Source organism: Trichomycterus rosablanca, chromosome 11 (assembly GCF_030014385.1).
Source record: "Trichomycterus rosablanca isolate fTriRos1 chromosome 11, fTriRos1.hap1, whole genome shotgun sequence".
NCBI lineage: Eukaryota > Metazoa > Chordata > Actinopteri > Siluriformes > Trichomycteridae > Trichomycterus > Trichomycterus rosablanca.
In genome coordinates, this window is record NC_085998.1 from 20,215,938 (window position 1) to 20,238,718 (window position 22,781).

The following is a 22,781-nucleotide window of genomic DNA, read 5'->3' on the forward strand; positions in this document are numbered from 1 at the left end:
TTATTTAGGTGGTGGATCATTTTCAGCACTGCAGTGACAATGACATGGTGGTGGTGTGTTAGTGTGTGTTGTGCTGGAATGAGTGGATAACACAGCAGTGCTGCTGGAGTTTTTGAACACCTCAATGTTACTGCTGGACTGAGAATAGTCCACCAACCAAAAATATTCAGCCAACAGCACCCTGTGGGCAGCATCCTGTGACCAGTGATGAAGTTCTAGAAGAAGACCAGCTCAAACAGCAGCAATAGATGAGCGATCGTCTCTGACTTTACATCTACAAGGTGGACCAACTAGATAGGAGTGTCTAATAGAGTGGACAGTGAGTGGACACGGTATTTAAAAACTCCAGCAGCGCTGCTGTGTCTGATCCACTCATACCAGCACAACACACACTAACACACCACCACCATGTCAGTGTCACAGCAGTGTTGAGAATGATCCACCACCTAAATAATACCTACTCTGTGGTGGTCCTGTGGGGGTCCTGACCATTGAAGAACAGTAACAGTTCTATATGGTAAGTGGAGCTGATAAAATGGACAGTGAGTGTAGAAATGAGGTGGTTTCAATGTTATGGCTGATAATGTATATCTCCTGATGCAAAGAGATACTGTACATTAACAGCATAATTTGTTAGTTTATTTATTTTAAGCTTTTATAAACTTTATTTTTTCTACTTTACTTTGATTTCATTTATTATATCAGAATAATATATTCTGACCGACTATAATATAGTCTGTTTAATTTTTAAACAATTTTAACAATAAATTAAAAAAAATAATAATAATTAATGGTGCCTTACAGGTGTCAGAGAATTTAGATCCATCTAAGGCCCATTTAAAATAAAAGTAATCAGAGGTCCCAAAATGAAAATAGGAAATAAGCAAGTGGGTAAATTAATGTCCTCAGAAGGGTACAAGTTACTACACTTCCCCCAGAAGTTAGCCTATCACCGTACTGGTTCAGCAACTGCAGTGCAACACCATTGGTCCAACCGAACCCCAACTGCAACAACAAATATACAACAGTGCTATTACAGTTTTTATTTTTTTTATTTGAATGTAATTATTGTTTTATGTATTACATTTAATTTATACTTTGGGTTATACACTATATTGCCAAAAGAATTCACACATCTGCCTTCAAACGAATATGAACTTGAGTGATACCCCATTCTTAATCCATAGGGTTTAATATGATGTCAGTCCACCCTTTGTAGCTATAACAGCTTCAACTCTTCAGAGAAGGCTTTCCACAAGGTTTAGGAGTGTGTTTAGGGGAATTTTTGACCATTCCTTAAGAAGCACATTTGTGAGGTCAGAAGCATGATTCGTCACTCCAGAGGACACGTCTCCACTGCACTTGGTGATGTAAGGCTTGGATGCAGCTGCTCAGCCGTGGAAACCCATTTCATGAAGCTCTCTACGCACTGTTCTTGAGCTAATCTGAAGGTCACATGAAGTTTGGAGGTCTGTAGCGATTGACTCTGCAGAAAGTTGGCGACCTCTGCGCACTATGCACCTCAGCATTCGCTGACCCCACTCTGTCATTTTACGTGGCCTACCACTTCGTGGCTGAGTTGCTGTCATTCCCAATCGCTTCCACTTTGTTATAATACCACTGACAGTTGACTGTGGAATATTATGTAGTGAGGAAATTTCACAACTGGACTTGTTGCACAGGTGGCATCCTATCACGGTACCACGCTGGAATTCACTGAGCTCCTGAGAACAACCCTTTCTTTCACTAATGTTTGTAGAAGCAGTCTGTATGCCTAGGTACTTGGTTTTATACACCTGTGGCCATGGAAGTGATTGGAACATCTGAATTCAATGATTTGGATGGGTGAGTGAATACTTTTGGCAATATAGTGTAGTTTCTATTAGTTTGGATTTTATTTAATAAGAATAAATTAGGCAGAGCATGTTGCTTTGAATATTTGGAAGGAGAAATCTGGAAATCTGTTTCAGTCTGATTTATAGTCAACAGCCTATTATGTAATGTGACCGCAGAAAAAAGTGTTAAATACTTTTTCCCTAGTGAATTTTTGAAATTGTTAGTAAATGTACAGTTTTGGTCAACATTAATGGCACTCTTTATTATTTAGTATCAATTTTCATTCATTTCTTTTCAATATTTTAACAGCATGTCCAAATACATTTAACAAAAAAGTTGACCTGTCAACATACATGCAGTCAGAAATAAAGAAGAAGCATTAGTTCCGGTTTAGTGTGCTCTCTGTTTTACACCATTTGTCATAACACTTGCCACTAGCACTAGCCACCACCGACAGGCTCAGTGTGTGACTTGGCACATGAAATTGGTTGCTGATTGGATCATTAAACTGCAACACACAATAATTTTCCCATCTCTGTCGTTTCGCTTAAAGTAGCATGGTTTGTTGTTAGCCAAGAGCTAATATGCTTCCACTCTCCACTCCAACTGGCTGCTTCAGCTGTGCAGGCAGGATAACTTCATTGCATCAGATTAAAGATAATTAGGGCTTACTTGATTACGGCCAAGTAGTAGCTACAGCCAAGGATAGTGCCGCTGTAGCTGCTCTGGACACAACCAAAGAAACTGATTCTATCCAGGCTGCGAATCCTTGGCCAGAACTGAATGCTTGACTGAAGCTGGTAAGCTGTTTCACACATGTCAGAAAGACAGCCCACAGGAAAAAAAAACTGATGGCCATCCTCAACTCCTGACCCAACATTGTGGAATCAAACTATGAAACAGATTCTCTATCTTAAAAGAATGTGAGGACTGTCTTACATGCTTCAGTACAGCTGTTTTGCCTGCTGCACACCTGGTTGTGAGCCTTTCACTGAGCTGTACCCAGAAGGTTTAAAGGAGCAAGGTGTACGCTACTACCCAGGGCCTACCACCACCACTGCAATTACAGGTGGCCTTAACCCTGCGTTCTTCTTCTGGACAGAATGTACACAGAGCCTCATCACAACCAGCAACATCACTCACCAGCAAAACTGATTGTAGGAGATTCTATCATCAGAAACACTCAAGAAGTATGATCATTGTCCACTCATTATCTGGAGTTGCAGACATTCTTCTACAGCTTCCCAATTAGAAACAAGTACACTTCTGTGCAGAATGTGATTATTCACATTGCATGTAACAATATCCAAGACCAGGAGTCAGAGATCCTAAAACAGGGTTTTAACAAGCTGTTTAGTTGTCTTGAGTCCTGTGGAAACCTGTGTTTGTTTCCAAAGTGATTTCAACTATGGGAAAAGCCACATTGGTTGCTTTAGCCACATCTTGAGTTTGCATGGCTGGAAACAGAATACGTTACTCATGAAAGTTAGTTTTTATTGTTATTTTTCTCTCTTTTGGAATTGTCTTTCTTTCTTTAGACATGAAGGAATTCACCCCAGTAACCTAGGCACACAGGTACTAACAGACATGTTCTACTTAGTGCAGAATAATAGCACAAAAATACTCCTAACTCCTAAAAATACCTAACTAATAATAACCCAAATTATCCTAATAAAAACAATAACAAAGTAGAGTAAAATTAGGACTACTAAACACTACATCACTTGCGTCTAAAGCCATAATTGTAAATAAAATGATCAGGGATAACTATCTAAATACAATCTGTCTAACTGAAACCTGGACTAGTCCTAATGAGTATTTAGGTTTAAATGAAGCAGAATTCTTCTCCTGGATGCATTTATGTACATAAACTGAGTCTTAATGGTAGTGGAGCAGGAGTAGCCAGCCACAATTTATGACAATGACATGGTCCTTAAAGTAAAAACAACCTGGAGCTCATTTGAATTGCTTGTTGCTAATCAATCTCCATGAGATACAAAAATGTGTCTAAACTCATTTCTATTTAACAGCCTCCTGGCCCCTACTTTGCTGACTTTCTTTATTTAGTAATAATAACTTGTAAGGCAATAATTATTGAAGAATTTAATATTCATTATAAAAATAAACATGATCGACTTGAAATTACATTTGATTCTATCATAAAATATGTGGTTATCACCATGAATGTAATGGGACCTACTCACCATTGTAAACATACCTTAGTGTGTTTACCACATTGCTATCAATTTAAATGCACTACTACATCTGCTACTGCAGCAACGTTCATTCATAACCTATCAAAATGAATGACTATATCACCAACAGAGCCTGAACAGCTCCAACAGACAACACCTAGAATTTGTATTTAGAACAATACTTGTATAATGTATACACAACACTGGTATAATGGCCACAAATGCTCCAAATTAAACAGCACAAGAATTGCACTACACTACACTACACTGAAAGTGTATCAGATAGCAAAGATTTCCTTACAGTGTATAAACATGCACTTATAAAAGACAAATCTATATTTATCTTATTTGATATAGAATAATAAGAATTATTCTATAGTTTCCTTTTTGATATAGTGACAAACTGACTGTACAAGCAATAATTCAGTTTCCGTTTTGATACAGTGACAAACTGACTATCAAATAGGAATCAGAATTATTGCTTGTACAGTCAGTTTGTCACTATCAAAAAGGAATCTGAATTATTGCTTGTAGTGACAAACTGACTGTACAAGCAATAATTCTGATTCCTTTTTGATACAGTGACAAACTGACAAGTAATAATTCTGATTCCTTTTTGATACAGTGGCAAACTGATTGTTATATACTCCAATGATATGAAAGTCAGTGTGCCCCTTTTATGAAGCAATAGACCCTGAGCAGCACGAGTGCTAATAGTGACTTTTCCAATCATGTTATCCAATTACATTTTTTTAATCCAATCTCTCGAACTGAGCAAATTTCTTTGACAAAACCACCATCACAAAAGTCATTATGTCTAATTTACCTTATTTCAACTTGCTTACTTAAACAATTACTTTCTGCCATCATAGAACATTTGCTTACTATAATAAATAAGTTCCTTAGCCTTAATTATGTACTTAAATCTTTTAAATATGCAGTAATTAAATCCCTGATTAAGAAACGTAATCCTGACTCAAATGCAGGGGCGGCTCATTAATTAGGGCGATCGGGCGACGCACCACCGAAGGGCGAAAGGGAAGAAATTTTTCTATCACATTCAACCAGTGTTAAACTAGCTGTGACTGTTCTGGAGTCAGTCTTGTCTCTGAATATCGTAGTCCAATCAGCGTGGAGTTGTGTTCCATACAGTACCACCCCTTTTTGGGGCAACTCCACTCTAACTGAAATTTGCCCCAGATCGCTCTCATAGACTCATGTTAAGGCTCTTTTTTTCATATTGCAGGCACTGTAATGCATTTTGAATGACTTCCTGCGTCACATGTAATCGTTCCTTATTTGGAAACTAAAGGTGATGTTCCGTATTTTTATTAATGGGAGAGAAATGCTGCAGATTAGACTGAGACAGCGCGACATGTATGAAACAGAAGGAAACTGCTGCTACCATGGGAATTAGAAAGTGTTTGGTTATTATTTTAAGTAATGTTCACTTTTAGTTTTAGTAACGCCGTGTGTAGGGCGAAAGTAAAGTAACACAAGCAGGGCCGGCACTTTTCTCACTGCCCCCCTAAGCAACGCAGTCCAGAACCGGGGCTGCATGTCAGTGTGAAGATGAACATTCTTTTTATTATTAAAAAGAATTGAACACATGAAGAAAAGGAGGTGCAAAAAGGCATGGAAAGCTAAAACACCAGCTGAAATCTGTCAGTATTTAGAAAGCAATCCTGCCCCTATCAGTGCAAATTAATATCAGCTGGTTTAGTCCTAATTTATGGCCTACAAAAAGGTTTCTCATTACCAAGTCAAGTCAAGTTTATTTGTCACATACATGGTCATACACACAGTACAACTAGCAGTGAAATGCTTTTGAGACTGCGCCGCCACAGTAGTTCGGAGCAGTCTGACGGCAGCCACCTCACCGGCGCCATCTTTCGAAGAAACAAGAAAGAAAATGAACACAAAAAAAAAACAGCAACCAGATTGTTACATTTTGGTAACACGAAAAAAACAGCCCCATACAGCACACAAGCACATGTAAAAACATCACACAACTAGCCACGGGTTAGGGATGGGATGGGGGGGTCGGAAAAGTAACCAACTACTGTATTGGTGGAATTAAGCTAAGAAGCAGAGAGTGGAGACGTTTGGTGAGGGGGTTGGGAAAGAGTTCTGTCCTTCATTTCTGCAGCAAGAAAAAGTCTGTACAAAGTTCGCGATAACATGGCAGTATACAGCGCTTACTGCCCAGAATGAAAAACAGTCAGTGGATGCGGGGTAGGTACGTAGCAGCAAATCCTCCGGAGGAATTTCCTTATCAGCTAGGTTGCTGATAACAGGGGAGCCAAGAGAAGAAATGACTATTGTTTTGTCTGAGCACTGTAAAATTTTAACACAGACTCTCTGAATTAATCCGTCTCTGATTCGACTCATTTCGCAAATCCGTTAGTTTCTCCATGATCGATTCCATAGTGCGATTAATATGCGCAGTCCGAGTTCCAACGGCTCTGCCCACCATATCAATCAAATTGGGCAGTTTCTGGGGACCTTTGACAACTGACCCAACTCTTAATTTCCCGATACAGCAGGATAACGCCTAATCCAATCAGCGGAAACCCCACAATCAAAGTTCCGAATGTGTAGACATCCTCTGCGTCCTCCAACGAAAGAGGTGCCAGGCACACGACTCCCCACTTCCCCCACGAGTCCATCGCGTATCCTGCCAACTGCGTTCCGTCGGGGCATGTGGGTTCCCCCGAACCCGAACTTCTCGATGAGAAGATGGTGTCAATAGCATTCAGAGACCATTTAACCAATTCCATAATTTGTTCTTTGAGGAGCAGTGCTAGAAAAATCTCTGTAGAGCAGAGTAGACGAGACAAGACGATACAGGAAAAGCCAAGCAGGGAAGATAAGGCAGGAGGAGGGAAAAACCTTTACAACCTTACCAAGGTGTCACACAAGAAGCATCTTGTGATAGGTAAAAGCAAAGAGCTCTCTCAAGACCTTTACAACCTTATTGTTGCACAACATACTGATGGTATTGGTTACAGACGTATTTCTAAACTTCTAAATGTTCCAGTGAGCATTGTTGGGGCCATTATCCGGAAGTGGAAAGAACATCATTTCACCATGAACCGCCCACGACCAGGTGCTCCTCGCAAGATTTCTGACAGGGGAGTCAAAAGAAAAATCATAAGAGTTGTCCGAGAGCCAAGGACTACCCACGGAGAGCTTCAGAAAGACCTGGAATTAGCAGGTGCAGTTGTTTCGAAGAAAACAATAAGTACAATGCACTCAATCGCCATGGTCTCTATTCACATTCACCGCGCAAGACTCCATTGCTGAAGAAAAAGCATGTTAAAGCTTGTTTAAAGTTTACTGCACAACATTTGGACAAGCCTATGAAATACTGGGAGAATATAGTCTGGTCAGATGAGACCAAAATTGAACTCTTTGGATGTCATAGCACACACCATGTTTGAATGAGAAATGGCACTGCACATCACCCCAAAAACACCATACCAACAGTGAAGTTTGGAGGTGGGAACATCATGGTGTGGGGCTGTTTCTCAGCATATGGTACAGGCAGATTTCATATAATTGAAGAAAGGATGAATGGAGAAATGTACTGAGACATTGCTGATAAGAATCTGCTGCCATCTATCAGAATGCTGAAGATGAAACGAGGGTGGACATTTCAGCAAGACAATGATCCCAAACACACAGCCAAGGAAACTCTCAAGTGGTTTCAGAGAAAGAAAATAAAGCTGCTAGAATGGCCAGTCCATCACCCGACTTGAATCCAATTGAAAATCTATGGAAAGAACTGAAGATCAGAGTTCATAGAAGAGGCCCCCAGAACCTTCAAGATTTAAAGACAGTTTGTGTGGAAGAATGGGCCAAAATCACAGCTGAACAATGCATGCGACTAGTTTCTCCATACAGAAGGCGTCTTGAAGCTGTCATTACCAACAAAGCCTTTTCTACTAAATATTAAATACATTTCAGTAAGCGTGTTCAATACTTTTTCCCTGTGTCATTCACCTTTATTACACATGACTTCATTTATGGACTTATTTGTTTAAATTTCTTTGTATGTGTGGATTACTAAGGTTGTTTCCAACATCTTGCGAACATTTCATGACAAAAGCCCCATCAGAAATATATTTACTGAGAAAAATGTTGATGCGCTCAATACTTATTTTCCCCGCTGTAAATGTTAAACAGCCTAAATAAAACATTTTGATAATGTTCCTATGACGGTGTAAGAGCCGTTATATTTTTTATAGGTGCAACCCTAACTGCCTTCGCCCGCTCCCGCTCAGGTAAACACCCGCCATCCCACCCCCCACCCTATGCCTTCCGCCAACCCGCCAGCCCAGGGTGTTCCTTATTTCCAGTTCTGAAAGTTGTCAACCCTAGTTGGATCTGCTGCACCTAAAATAAAATGCTGTCTGATGAAGAATTAAATGGTTAAATGGTTGCATAACGACTGATCACCGCCCATTGCATAACAATGAAACCGGTGATCAGGTGGATAGGCTAGAAGGTACATCTCTTGATGCACGCTCAATAATCCAGGTACACATAATTGAATCAGTTTATCTGGACACAAGTTTGGTGTAGAGATACGTTTCGTAACTCGTCCAGGTGACTTCTTCAGTTTGAGCTGGTGGTGAATACCCCAATCTTATATGCAGTTGATTTGCATAACGACTGATCACCGCCCATTGCATAACAATGAAACCGGTGATCAGGTCCATATGCAAATCACAATTACCATTAATTACAATGGCCATGTGTGTCTTTCACATATGATTGGGGTATAGCTCCTATCATGGCATTGTAAGATGGTGACAGATGTACTTTCAGGCCCTCCGCTCGGTTCAGGGATGGTCGTTCCCTCTTTACATAGATGGTCTCTTTGACTCTTAGAATCCTCACATCTTCATCATTAAATGAGTGGCCACTGGCTTGCAGGTGAGTGTAAACCGTGGAGTCCTGACCAGAAGAGGTCGATTTTCTATCTTGGGCCATCTGCTTCGCCAGTGGCTGTTTAGTTTCTTCGATGTACAGTTCCCGGCAATCCTTCTGGCACCTAACAGCATACACTACATTACTCTGTTTGTGTCGTGGACCTGGTCCTTAGGGTGAACTAATTTCTGCCATAGGATGTTTTGGGGTTTGAAAGCAAAATGCGAAACGCTGTGTTTGGAGAATATCCGTCTCAATTGTTCCGCTACTCACGCCACATACGGAATCACCACTGGTTTGAGCTTAGACAGCGGTTGTCCCTCTCCTCCCTTCGATCCACTATAGCAGTGTTTGGGCATTTTTGGGTATTCACCACCAGCTCAGACTGAAGAAGTCACGTGGATGAGTGACGAAACGTATCTCTACAACAAACTTGTGTCCAGATGAACTGATTCAACTTTGTGGGCTAGAAGGTACAGTAGGTTTTTAAGGACATGTAGTCTTGTGGTTGAAATACTATCTGTCAGAGGTATTACTTGTTGGATCCAAGGCCGCGAGTAATAAGTTGGCTAACTTTAATGCTTTCTCTGTGACTCAGCTGTAAAAAACATGGGTATCACAATGAATTCAGACCTCTCCTTTGATGCACACATTAGTACTATTCCTAGAGTTGCTTTCTTTCATCTGGCCTGGCTCCACAGTATTTAAGTGAACTTATTGAGCACTACAACCCAGCATGTTTAATTTGTTCACAAGGTGCCGACCTATTTACAGTTCATATAATTAAAAAATTCCCAGCATGAAGACGAGCGTTTTTTACATGGCCTCACAATTTTGGAATAAATCCACCACCTCTGTTTGTGATTCAATCTTGGTTTAATCTTCAAGACCAGATTAAAAACATACTTATTTACTCAGGCGTTTAATTAATCTTTATAAACCAAGGAGGTTCCCTCATTCAGTTAAGCTGTAATAATTAGGGGTTCCAGAGTCTCACACTATGCACTGTTGACTTCATATTATTAACAATGTTGTCCATATCATACTTTAAATACATCATCTGTGTTTTTTTTACTACGAGATAGCTCAGACATGCCACTCAAATTCTAATGAACTCATTAGCCTCTTGGCCACTCAAGTAGGACGGGTCCTGTTGAGTCTGGTTTCTTTCCAGGTTTTTTCCTTGTAATATGTAGGGAGTTTACCATTAATGCCCTAAGCTTGCTTATCAGGAGTTTTTGGTCCTAAAGTCTGTAAAGTTGCTTTAAGACGAGGTCCATTGTAAAAGCGCTGTACAAATACATTTGACTTGACTTGATTTGACATATGCAGGATTAAAGGCACTCATACTTAGTTGCACAAGCTTTGGCAACAGTGACAGACTCCAAAGTTTCTGTAGCCATCTGTGAGCTACTTGTATCTGTCTCCTGATAGTTTCTTCCACTCTTTCACTGCAATTGTTTCAAGCTCTTGGATGTTCCCAGCTTATTTTTTTCCCGTTCTTAACCATCCTTATATTACATTCGTGTATATTCGAATGTGTGCTTCGGGTCATTATCCTGCTGTAGGACCCCTTTTTGTTCTACACTTGGAAGCACAATTTTCCTTAAAATTTGCTCTAATAACCATCTGATTTTATTGTTTGGTAACTCATGTTGGGACTGTCCCAACTGTTTCTGATTTGGTGTTGTAAATGATGCCTACAAAGATAACTGCACCCTACCTACAGTAAAACATTGAGGAGGATCCATAACATTATGGATTATGGAGCAGTAAAGCAACTCCAGACCATTATGGATCCTCCTCAATGTTTTACTGTAGAGGTAGGGTGCAGTTTTCTTTGTAGGCTTCATTTACAACTCCAAATCAGAAACAGTTGGGACAGTATGGAAAGTGCAGTGTTTCTTACATTTACTTTTATTTTGTTGCAGACAGTATAAAATCATATTTTCCCTCTACAGTGCATATCATTATTAAATAATTAAAGAAATCTGGAGAAATGTCATTGTGTAAAGGCAAGAGCATAAGCCTAACCATCATTTGTCAATAGCTGATATAACCACATGGGCAAGGGATTGCTTTGGCAACCCTTTGTCAAGCACTACAATATGGAGTTACATGCACAAATACCACTTAAAATTTTACAGTGCAAAAAAGAAGCCTTATGTTAATCATGTCCAGAAGCAGTGTCGAGTTCTCTGGGCTCAGGGGGTGGATGAAATAAACAATCACAAAGTGAAAACTTATATTGTGGTTAAATGATAGAACAACTCTGTAATGTTGAACACCTTAAGACGTGTTTGCAAAAATAATGGGACAAAATAACACATAAAAAACACTTCATTACTTTACTTCATTGTTATGAGAAGGAATGGCAACATTACCAAGAGGTAAATGCTTTACTGTCCCAACTTATTTAGGCCTTAAATGCAAAAATGGTTGACCAGACAAAATATAAAATATCTTGGGTTTATCTCATTTTCCCAGAAGTATTGTGGTTTGTCTATGTTGGTTTTGGCAAAGTTCAGTTGCTCTCTTTTATGCCTTTTGTTAATCAGAGGGGTCCTCTTTGGCTCGTACACATAAAGTTATTCTGAACAAGGAACAGAAAATAAAACTGAACTTTTCATGCATCAAAGCTACTGTACTATGTATAGGCAGAAATTCATGTGACAGCTGACAAGATGGGGACAAGTGAGTCTACTTTCTGATTTAATTACAGGTTTGGTCTGATTTTGCCCTTTGTTTCAAACTGAAAAGGTGCCATTAATCATGTCCTGGTGTTGTTTTTTTTATTTTGTTATTTTTGTGTCTTTTGCTTTTCTGTATCAAACAAATGAGATTACATGTTTCACTTAACACTATTTCAGGAAATATTTTACATGGTGTACTTAATATTCTGAAGTGCCAATAATGTTGACCACAACTGTAAATAGATTAACTCTATAGACACCCTTTAACACTGTATAACACCTTGTCTATAGCAATTAACTGGCTTTTACTGTTTTATATGTTTTTAAATTTGATTATTAAAGACACTAAAATAATGCCTCTACTAATAAATATAAAATCAGAATTTGTATGTATACAAACAGGACTTTTGTATTCATACCTGGACTTCATATTCACCTCCTCCACCAGGTTTGCCATCTCCACTGACATCATACTGCAACAAATACAACACAAGCTCAACAACCGCTGCAGCACTGCTCCAAAATACCATTATAGATTCAGCACAACAGCACAAATGCATGTCACTTTTTCCAATTTCAAGTATAATAAAAATTACTGTAAACACTATTTAAATCATGATACTATTACATTGATCAGAACAGGAGAATTACCTTCTCAAACATGGCATCATAATTTACATAAGCCACCCAATTAGTTCGAATCCACCGCTGAGCCAAATCAAAGGCAAGTTGTTTGGCAACTGCTGAGTCAAGTTGTGACAGGCCTGAAACAGAAATTTTGATATATACAGAAGGACAATTCCGTCAACCTCCTTGGGAGCTTAATTAAGCATAATTAAAATGACAACGTAAATGATTTGTTAACATAATCAATATGTGTGATTACATGTACATTGATGGGTAAAAAGTAGATTGATTGGGTAAAAATGGCAATTATATCCATTAAGAATTTAATCCACAACACAGTGTGCAAGAAGTCAGGGGATCTTAATACTTTCTGAATCCACTGTACATACACTGATCAGCCATAACATTAAAACCACCTCCTTTGTTTCTACACTCACTGTCCATTTTATCATCTTCACTTACCATATAGAAGCACTTTAAAGTTCTACAATTACTGACTGTAGTCCATCTGTTTCTCTACATACATTTTTTTAGCTTTCACCCTGTTCTTTAATCGTCAGGACCCCCGCAGGACCACCGCAGGATCATTCTCAGCACTGCAGTGACACTGACATGGTGGTGGTGTGTTAGTGTGTGTTGTGCTGGTATGAGTGGATCCAGCACTGCTGGAGTTTTTAAATACCGTGTCCACTCACTGTCCACTCTATTAGACACTCCTACCTAGTTAATCCACCTTGTAGATGTAAAGTCAGAGACGATCACTCATCTATTGCTGCTGTTTGAGTTGGTCATCTTCTAGACCTTCATCAGTGGTCACAGGACGCTGCCTACGGGGTGCTGTTGGCTGGATATTTTTGGTTGGTGGACTATTCTCAGTCCAGCAGTGACAGTGACGTGTTTGTTTGTTTATTAGGATTTTTAACGTCATGTTTTACAATTTGGTTACATTCATGACCGGAACGGTAGTTACTCATTACACAAGATTCATCAGTTCACAAGGTTATATCAAACACAGTCATGGACAATTTAGTATCTTCAATTTACCTCTCTTGCATGTCTTTGGACTGTGGGAGGAAACCGGAGCACCCGAAGTAAACCCACGCGGACACAGGGAGAACATGCAAACTCCACACAGAAAGGACCCGGACTGCCCCACCTGGGGATCTTCTTGCTGTGAGGCGAGAGTGCTACCCACTTAGCCACCGTGGACAGTGTGGTGTTTAAAAACTCCATCAGCATTGCTGTGTCTGATCCACTCATACCAGCACAACACACACTAACACACCAGCACCATGTCAGTGTCACTGCAGTGCTGAGAATGATCCACCACCTAAATATTACCTGCTCTGTAGTGGTCCTGGCAGAGTCCTGACCATTGAAGAACAGCATGAAAGGGGGCTAACAAAGCATGCAGAGAAACAGATGGACTACAGTCAGTAATTGTAGATCAACAAAGTGCTTCTATATGGTAAGTGAAGCTGATAAAATGGACAGTGAGTGTAGAAACAAGGAGGTGGTTTTAATGTTATGGCGCATTACACATAAATCCACATAAATATAACTAATTGCAATCAGTACAAAATTATGAAAATTATAAATGAATACTAAATAACACAGAATGTAAAATGAATAAGTACATGAACAAAAAACAAGGGAAAAAAGAATTGAACAAATAACACAGTAAATAACACAAGTGTGTGTTATGGAAGAGCTGTTTAGTGTTAACCTACCTTCAATGAGCATGTGCTGGAGCGGAGGCCAGGCGTTAGGCATGTCCCACTGCTGACCACTGTCACTCAGGGAGGTAGGAATACCATTAGGGTAGTTCAAACCTCCACTTTTCTTTAAAGAAAGAGAGAGGGGGTGTTCTAATAAATACATATAAAACAGAGTTTTTTTTATGCAAAGTTATGTAAACCTGGACTAGAACTGGGTGATACAAACAATCCCTAAGGAGAAAAGAATTGGTCTGCATGCATGAATAATACACAGATACACATCTGCATCATTTTATTAAATGCTCAAATCAAATGAAATGCATTTTCCATTAAAAAGAAATAAATGAAATAGCCTTACATATGAACACTACACTATATTGTCAAAAGTATGTTTATTTACTGTTAAGTTCATGTATTTTTCAACCCATTGCTCACAGACAAATAAGATCAATTATATACACCGATGAGGCATAACATTATGACCACCTTCCTAATATTGTGTTGGTCCCCCTTTTGCTGCCCCATACGCAACAAACAGTGATGCACTGTGTATTGACACCTTTCTATCAGAACCAGCATTAACTTCTTCAGCAGTTTGAGCTACAGTAGCTCGTCTGTTGGATCGGACCACACGGGCCAGCCTTCGCCCCCCACGTGCATCAATGACCTTGTCGCCGGTTTAACACTGGTCCTTCCTTGGACCACTTTTGATAGATACCGACTACTGCAGACCGGGAACACCCCACAAGAGCTGCAGTTTTGGAGATGTCCTGACCCAGTCTTCTAGCCATCACAATTTGGCCCTTGTCAAACTCGCTCAAATCCTTACGCTTGCCCATTTTTCCTGCTTCTAACACATCAACTTTGAGGATAAAATGTTCACTTGCTGCCTAATATATCCCACCCACTAACAGGTGCCGTGATGAAGAGATAATCAGTGTTATTCATTTCACCTGTCAGTGGTCATAATGTTATGCCTAGTCGGTGTATAAAATAACTAGAGTTACTGAGTGGGTCACACCAGGTGAAGCCCCACACACCTGCAAGTTTGTAAGATGTAAACTCAAGTGCAGTATACTTAACCAATGTAGAACAACACTGCAAATATACAAGCATATATATACAAGCAAATATGTTACTCTGAGCAGGGGACATTATACTCCACATGCTCACTCAGAACAGGATGATGTTTGGCTCACAGGGACATAAGCATACGCTGCCCAAGCAAATGTCACAATACTCACAGGAAACTCAACAGAAAACATAGATTTAAAAAGGTGAATGCTGACTTAGTCCCCAAACATGTTTTTGGCTAAAAAATAAAATAAAATGAACAAAGTAAAACCCAAGACGCAGAAAATAAAAAAAGAAGCAGAGCAGCCACTTCACAGACTGATGCCGATTCAGTCGGGTTCAGTGTGGATTCATCTGTGGAGTCTGCTCATAAAAGAGCCATCATGCAGACTCTGGATGCCACTCACCCGCCCATGACAGCCAAAAATTGCCGCTACACAATTTTTTTTTAATTCCACAAAAAGAAGATCAAAGAATACAGTCATAAAAGCCAATGGAAACATAAGTACCAGCCTTTCAGAACATGCAGGTCTTGGAAACACAAACACCATACAACAAAATACATGAGCTCACACTGATGTGGTCAACAAAGCTGGTTTATAAAGATCTCTCCCAGCTGTAGCAAATTAATGCATAGAGACAGTCTGACTGACAGTCGCAGATCCTTTAGTCATCTCGCATCCAAGCCCCCTGCTAGCCATAATGGCATGGCAAGTGGGCATGATTCTGTAGCCCATTAGAAATTACATGCCTCCAGCTTTGTGGCAACAGTTTGGGAAAGGCTCATTTCTGTTCTGTTACGATTGTGCAACTGTAAACCAAGTTTGGTGTGAAGAAACTAAGCCCTAAGTTCACTGCCACTACACATATTTGTGATATTTTAATGTCATTTTTACTTTTGTCCAACTGCAGTGCCTGGCCACACAAATAATCTTTTTATCTTAATTGGCACAAATTCCCACAGACACAATTAATATACTGTAAAAAGCTTTTCTATAATAATGGAGAGAGAAGAGCCCAACTTTATATCAATGCCCATGTAATGGGATGTCCAACAAGCTCAATTTTGAGCACTTTACTGCTCAATGTACATCCACACTATTAACATAACAATACTTTGATATAGCTTTGCTTATAGTACAGTACATACACTAATCAGCCATAACATTAAAACCATCTTCTTGTTTCTACACTCACTGTCCATTTTATCAGCTCCACTTACCATATAGGAGCACTTTGTAGTTCTATAATTACTGACTGTAGTCCATCTGTTTCTCTGCATGCTTTGTTAGCCCCCTTTCATGCTGTTCTTCAATGGTCAGGACTCTCCCAGGACCACTACAGAGTAGGTATTATTTGAGTGGTGGATCATTCTCAGCACTGCAGTTACAATGACATGGTGGTGGTGTGTTAGTGTGTGTTGTGCTGGTATGAGTGGATAAGACACAGCAATGCTGATGGAGTTTTTAAACACCTCACTGTCACTGAGAATAGTCCACCAACCAAAAATATCCAGCCAACAGCACCCAGTGGGCAGCATCCTGTGACCACTGATGAAGGTCTAGAAGATGACCAACCCAAACAGCATTAATAGATGAGTGATCGTCTCTGACTTTACATCTACAAGGTGGACCAACTAGGTAGGAGTGTCTAATAGAGTGGACACGGTATTAAAAACTACAGCAGAGCTGCTGTGTCTGATCCACTCATACCAGCACAACACACACTAACACACCACCACCATGTCAGTGTCACTGCAGTGCTGAGAATCATCCACCACCTAAATAATACCTGCTCTGTGGTGGTCCTGACCATTGAAGAACAGGGTGAAAGAATGCTAAAAAAGTATGAAAAGAAACATATGGACTACAGTCAGTAACTGTAGAACTACAAAGTGCTATATATATATAGTATAGGTTTCATGGCTAAATTGGACCAGTCTGGTGGCCAATCTTCATTAATTGCACATTGCACCAGTAAGAGCAGAGTGTGAAGGTTCAATTAGCAGGGTAAGAGCACAGTTTTGCTCAAAATATTGCAATGCACACAACATTATGGGTGACATACCAGAGTTCAAAAGAGGACAAATTGTTGGTGCACGTCTTGCTGGCGCATCTGTGACCAAGACAGCAAGTCTTTGTGATGTATCAAGAGCCACGGTATCCAGGGTAATGTCAGCATACCACCAAGAAGGACAAACCACATCCAACAGGATTAACTGTGGACGCAAGAGGAAGCTGTCTGAAAGGGATGTTCGGGTGCTAACCCGGATTGTATCCAAAAAACATAAAACCACGGCTGCCCAAATCACGGCAGAATTAAATGTGCACCTCGACTCTCCTGTTTCCACCAGAACTGTCCGTCGGGAGCTCCACAGGGTCAATATACACGGCCGGGCTGCTATAGCCAAACGTTTGGTCACTCGTGCCAATGCCAAACGTCGGTTTCAATGGTGCAAGGAGTGCAAATCTTGGGCTGTGGACAATGTGAAACATGTATTGTTCTCTGATGAGTCCACCTTTACTGTTTTCCCCACATCCGGGAGAGTTACGGTGTGGAGAAGCCCCAAAGAAGCGTACCACCCAGACTGTTGCATGCCCAGAGTGAAGCATGGGGGTGGATCAGTGATGGTTTGGGCTGCCATATCATGGCATTCCCTTGGCCCAATACTTGTGCTAAATGGGCGCGTCACTGCCAAGGACTACCGAACCATTCTGGAGGACCATGTGCATCCAATGGCGGTGCCGTGTATCAGGATGACAATGCACCAATACACACAGCAAGACTGGTGAAAGATTGGTTTGATGAACATGAAAGTGAAGTTGAACATCTCCCATGGCCTGCACAGTCACCAGATCTAAATATTATTGAGCCACTTTGGGGTGTTTTGGAGAAGCGAGTCAGGAAACGTTTTCCTCCACCAGCAGCACGTAGTGACCTGGCCACTATCCTGCAAGAAGAATGGCTTAAAATCCCTCTGACCACTGTGCAGGACTTGTATATGTCATTTCCAAGACGAATTGACGCTGTATTGGCCGCAAAAGGAGGCCCTACACCATACTAATAAATTATTGTGGTCTAAAACCAGGTGTTTCAGTTATTTTGTCCAACCCCTGTATATATATATATATATATATATATATATATATATATATATGGTAAGTGGAGCTGATAAAATGGACGTGTTTTGCTTCTATTTGTGAATACATCAATGATTGTGCAAAAACACGAACACATTTTACAGTGTTTTGTAATTATTTCATCTATTTATTTGTATAATTCCTTTTAATATTCGAATATTGTGTAACCTGAGCTTTGGCAATTAATACTATACATTAGCAAGGTATCAAATACGTTAGCAATACCAACAGTAGAAATGATAACAAATGAAAAAGATGTTTAGTTCTATTGCTGGGTAAATTGTGCCATCTGCTGGTCACTTATTTATATTTGAACATAGTTTACACATTTTAGAGCAACCTGGCATTAAAGATTTGGTAGATTCTTTGGTGCATACCATTATTATCAACAAACATACAAAATTAAAGTAAACATCATTCAAGACACTATATAAGGACACTTGTAAGGACATGTAATAAGCATGTCTATGTGACAAAGCCTTTCCTACAGTATTTATTCTTAGCGTAATCCATGTGGGTGCTCAGGCGGTTCATTATTTTGGCCACCCTGCAATTGTCCCCTTTTTTGTTAGTGGCTGTTTAGCCACAGTACTGTTCTACCTTGGCTAAATATATTGCACTTGGGTTCTTTTCCATTTTTGCAGGTGTGTGGCTTGAAGTCTGCAACACATTCCAAAAAATGGGACTGTAAAGCATTTACCACTTTGTACTGCTACTAAAATACAGATTCATCTGACCACAATACACATTTCTACTTTGTGTTGGTCCATCCGAGATGCCTCAATGTCCAGAGAACTTGACGTCGACTCTGGACATGGTTAACATAAGGCTTCTTTTTTGCACAGTAAAGTTTTAAGTGACATTTGTGCATGTAACTCTGTATTGTAGTGCTTGACAAAGATTTGTCAAAGCAATTCTTTGCCTATGTGGTTATATCATCTATTGATGAATGACGATTCTTGATACAGTGCCATCTGAGGAACAGGGAATTACAGGCGTTCAGCTTAGGCTTGCACCCTTGACCTTTACACATTGAAAATTTTCCATATTTCTTTAATCATTGAATCATTTAATGATATTATGCACTGTAGAGGGAGTATTTTTTTAATAACATTGTTTCAATAATTTTCTTACTAATTTGTTGACAAACTGGAGATCCTCAGTCCATCTTTGCTCATCAAAGACTCAGCCTTTTGTGGATACTGCTTTTGTTCCAAATCATGATTACAACCAACTGTTAAAATCATGTTTGAAACCATATAATAATTTAATTTTTATCTAAATTGTCCCTGTCTCAGCTTTTTTTGGAATGTGTTGCAGACCTGAAATGCAGGAATGGAGGTACATTAACAAATGAAAAGTTGAACAGACAAAACATGAGATATCTTGAGTTGATGCTTTCTGCAATCAAATAATGCATGTCAAAGTAAATGTAAGAAAACGCTGCAGGGTTTTTATTTGCATTTTCATTACTGTCCCAACTTTTTCCTAATTTTGGGGATGCTATAGACAAAAAACAAATGTCTCCACTTACTGTGAGATACTGTAATGCCAGCTGACCCATGCTAGGCTGAGAATAGCACTGTGCCCAAAGAGGACTTAGGTTAGATGTGTAGAAAGCGGGGTGGCTGTTATTGCTTAAAAAATTGTAATCAAACCAAGCTCCCCTTTCTCCATCCCATAGCACACTCTCTATAGCCTTTATCCTGGAAGAGACTGCATTATCAAAAACAAGTGCCTTCTTCTCATCACCTGCAAGAAATAAAGCATAAGACAGAAAAAATGATGCACATAAAACCCACTTAATATACCAATACCTGTACATAGATGAAGAAAATACTACTGAGTAGAAGAATTTACTGGTTTTTGGTTGGTGAGTTATGGGTGGCTCGGTGGGTAGCCCTGTCATCTCACAGCATGAAGGTCATGGGTTCGATTTCCAGATGGAGCAGTCCGGGTTCTTTCTGTGTGGAGTTTGCATGTTCTCCCCATGTCTGTGTGGGTCTCCTCTAGGAACTCCGATTTTCTCCCACAATCCAAAGACATTCAGTCAAGTGACATTAGAAAAACAAGCAAACTCCACACCGAAAGAACCTGGATCGAACCACCTGGGAAATGAACCCAGGACCTTCTTGCTGTGAGGCGACAGTGCTACCCACTAAGCCACTATGCCACCTGTACCTACATTTAAAAGGGTATTTAGCTGTTTAATTTTTATTTTTGACCAAATGTAAAAGTAACCTACTTTATTCTATCAGCTTGTGCACATGCAGTAGCCATTTAAAGTTTATATTATATTTAGCGTACGCTAAAGCAAATTACATTTTTTAATACAATCCAAGCTATTGAGGTTTAATGGTCTTTCTCAGGGGCCCAACATTTGTAACATGGTTGAACCAGTGACCTTTTGGGTACTTGTCCAGTACCCTTAACCACAGAACAACCGCTGCCTGTATGTCAATACTCAATATATGAGGGGTTTTTTTAAAGTTTCCACACTTTTTTAACTATATTTATTAAGAATTGGAAAAAACAAATTACAGCACTTATAAATTAGTCACCTTCCTTTGCATTTTTCCCAGCATTCCCAGCATTTTCTCCCCATTTTCCTCCCAATTTAGCACAGTCAATTTGTCTTCCGCTGCTGAGGGATACCTGATTGCATCCAAGGAGAGCACATCGCTGACCAGGGCTCTTCCGACACGTGCACAGCCCCCCTCTTCTCACCCCTGCATTCTGCACAGGTGTCTCTTCTGCCAATCAGGGTCTTTACACAGCATATGAAGATCCCACCCACACATAGTCCAGTCGTCCCCTCCCAAAAGCAGATACAGTGGCCAATTAGTATCAGCTGCAGGCACTTTTTGAAGCTCCCCTTTTATTGCACTTAAATACAGTAATGACTTTTTTCATCTGCTCCTATATTTTGGGGTCACCACAGTATCCCTCTGGATGCATAAAATCTTTTATTCAAATAACACCGGATAAATAATAGTATATGTGGCATAGATGTTATAGGTTACCTACATTAAGTGGGTTAACGTTGGTAAAGGTTTTCAGTGTTTTTAATAAAATAATTGATTTTTCTGTGCATATATTCTCTATTCTCTTCATTTATTGCATCATTCATTTACTAAAGACTTTATTACAGTCAGGATCACAATGACACAAATGCCCCTGTTTACATATGCTGTTAATTCTTTAATAAAGCAAATCATTTTTATACTTTTTATACAACTATGAAGATATCCCGTTAAAATAATATAATGCATGCTTGCATTATGTTACTCACCCAGAAGCCTGTGGAAGGTGGCCAGAAGGCGCTCATTGCGACACATGAGGGCATTGAGATCGACAGGCACAATGTGGCTAGTGCTGGTGTCCCTGAATGAGCCACTGTTTTGGCCAGCGCTGTTTATGTACCAGCGTGAGGAAAAATCCCACCCTGACTCAGCTGCTGCTTTCAGCTCTGTATATATCTTATCCTGAGCATCTAAGAAAGCCATCACACACACACACGTCTCAGAAAACATTTCTGCCATTTCTGCTATAATTACCATTGACAAATTCTCAGCAACGTTTAGTACAGTACATATTAAGCACCAATGCAACACACAAACTACTACTGTACGAACAGCACCACATAGGAAAACTCTTCCCTTTGTTTATTCATTGTCTGTTTTACCACCACTTTATCCTGGTCAGGGTTGCGGTGGGTCAGATTTTTTGGGCGAAGTCAGGAAACACCCCGGACAGATCACCAGTCCATCACAGGGCGCACACACAGAGGCACTCACACTATGGGCATTTTAGTACCTTTAATTAGCCTGACTGACTGTTTTTGGACATGAGTGAGGAAACCAGAGAACCTGGAGTAAACCCACGCAAACACACTGCTTTTGCTGCTAAAGGAGAATTTTTTTAAATAAATGTAACCAATACATTCATTATTTATTAACACAGAAATCCAGGTTTTCTGTAGTTGCTTAATATTAATTTAAAGTAGATTAAAACAATAACCACTGTTTTTGTTATTTACTACACTTTTGTGTATATATAAAACTTCTTATTTACTTATGTCTTTTGACATTGTGCCACATCGGAATATGAAATGTCTTATAAAGCATAAATAAAGATAGATTAAATAGGATAAAATCAAAGTATTGCTACACTTTGATTTTGATTGAAAGTTTTGCTACAAATATATATATACAGTGCCTTGCAAAAGTATTCAGCCCCCTTGAACTTTTCAACCTTTTGCCACATTTCAGGCTTCAAACATAACGATATGAAATTGTAATTTTTTGTGAAGAATCAACAACAAGTGGGACACAATCGTGAAGTAGAACGAAATGTATTGGATATTTTAAACTTTTTTTAGAAATAAAAAACTGAAAAGTGGGGCGTGCAATATTATTCAGCCCCTTTACTTTCAGTGCAGCAAACTCACTCCACAAGTTCAGTGAGGATCTCTGAATGATCCAAAGTTGACCTAAATGACTGATGGTGATAAATAGAATCCACCTGTGTGTAATCAAGTCTCCGTATAAATGCACCTGCTCT

General features: G+C 39.7%; 1 protein-coding gene across 1 annotated transcript in view; it reads right to left on the reverse strand.

The window, feature by feature from the left end:
• Nucleotides 1-852: 852 nt before the first annotated feature.
• The window catches only part of treh (trehalase (brush-border membrane glycoprotein)), a 41,308-nt gene continuing 19,379 nt past the window's right edge, over nucleotides 853-22,781 (reverse strand). The window contains exons 10-15 of the mRNA XM_063004528.1: nucleotides 21,511-21,711; nucleotides 19,753-19,970; nucleotides 14,017-14,128; nucleotides 12,311-12,423; nucleotides 12,079-12,132; nucleotides 853-1,005 (exon numbers count right to left, since the gene is read on the reverse strand). Of these exons, the coding sequence (XP_062860598.1) occupies nucleotides 853-1,005; nucleotides 12,079-12,132; nucleotides 12,311-12,423; nucleotides 14,017-14,128; nucleotides 19,753-19,970; nucleotides 21,511-21,711 (851 nt within the window). The remainder of the gene's footprint in view (nucleotides 1,006-12,078; nucleotides 12,133-12,310; nucleotides 12,424-14,016; nucleotides 14,129-19,752; nucleotides 19,971-21,510; nucleotides 21,712-22,781) is intronic.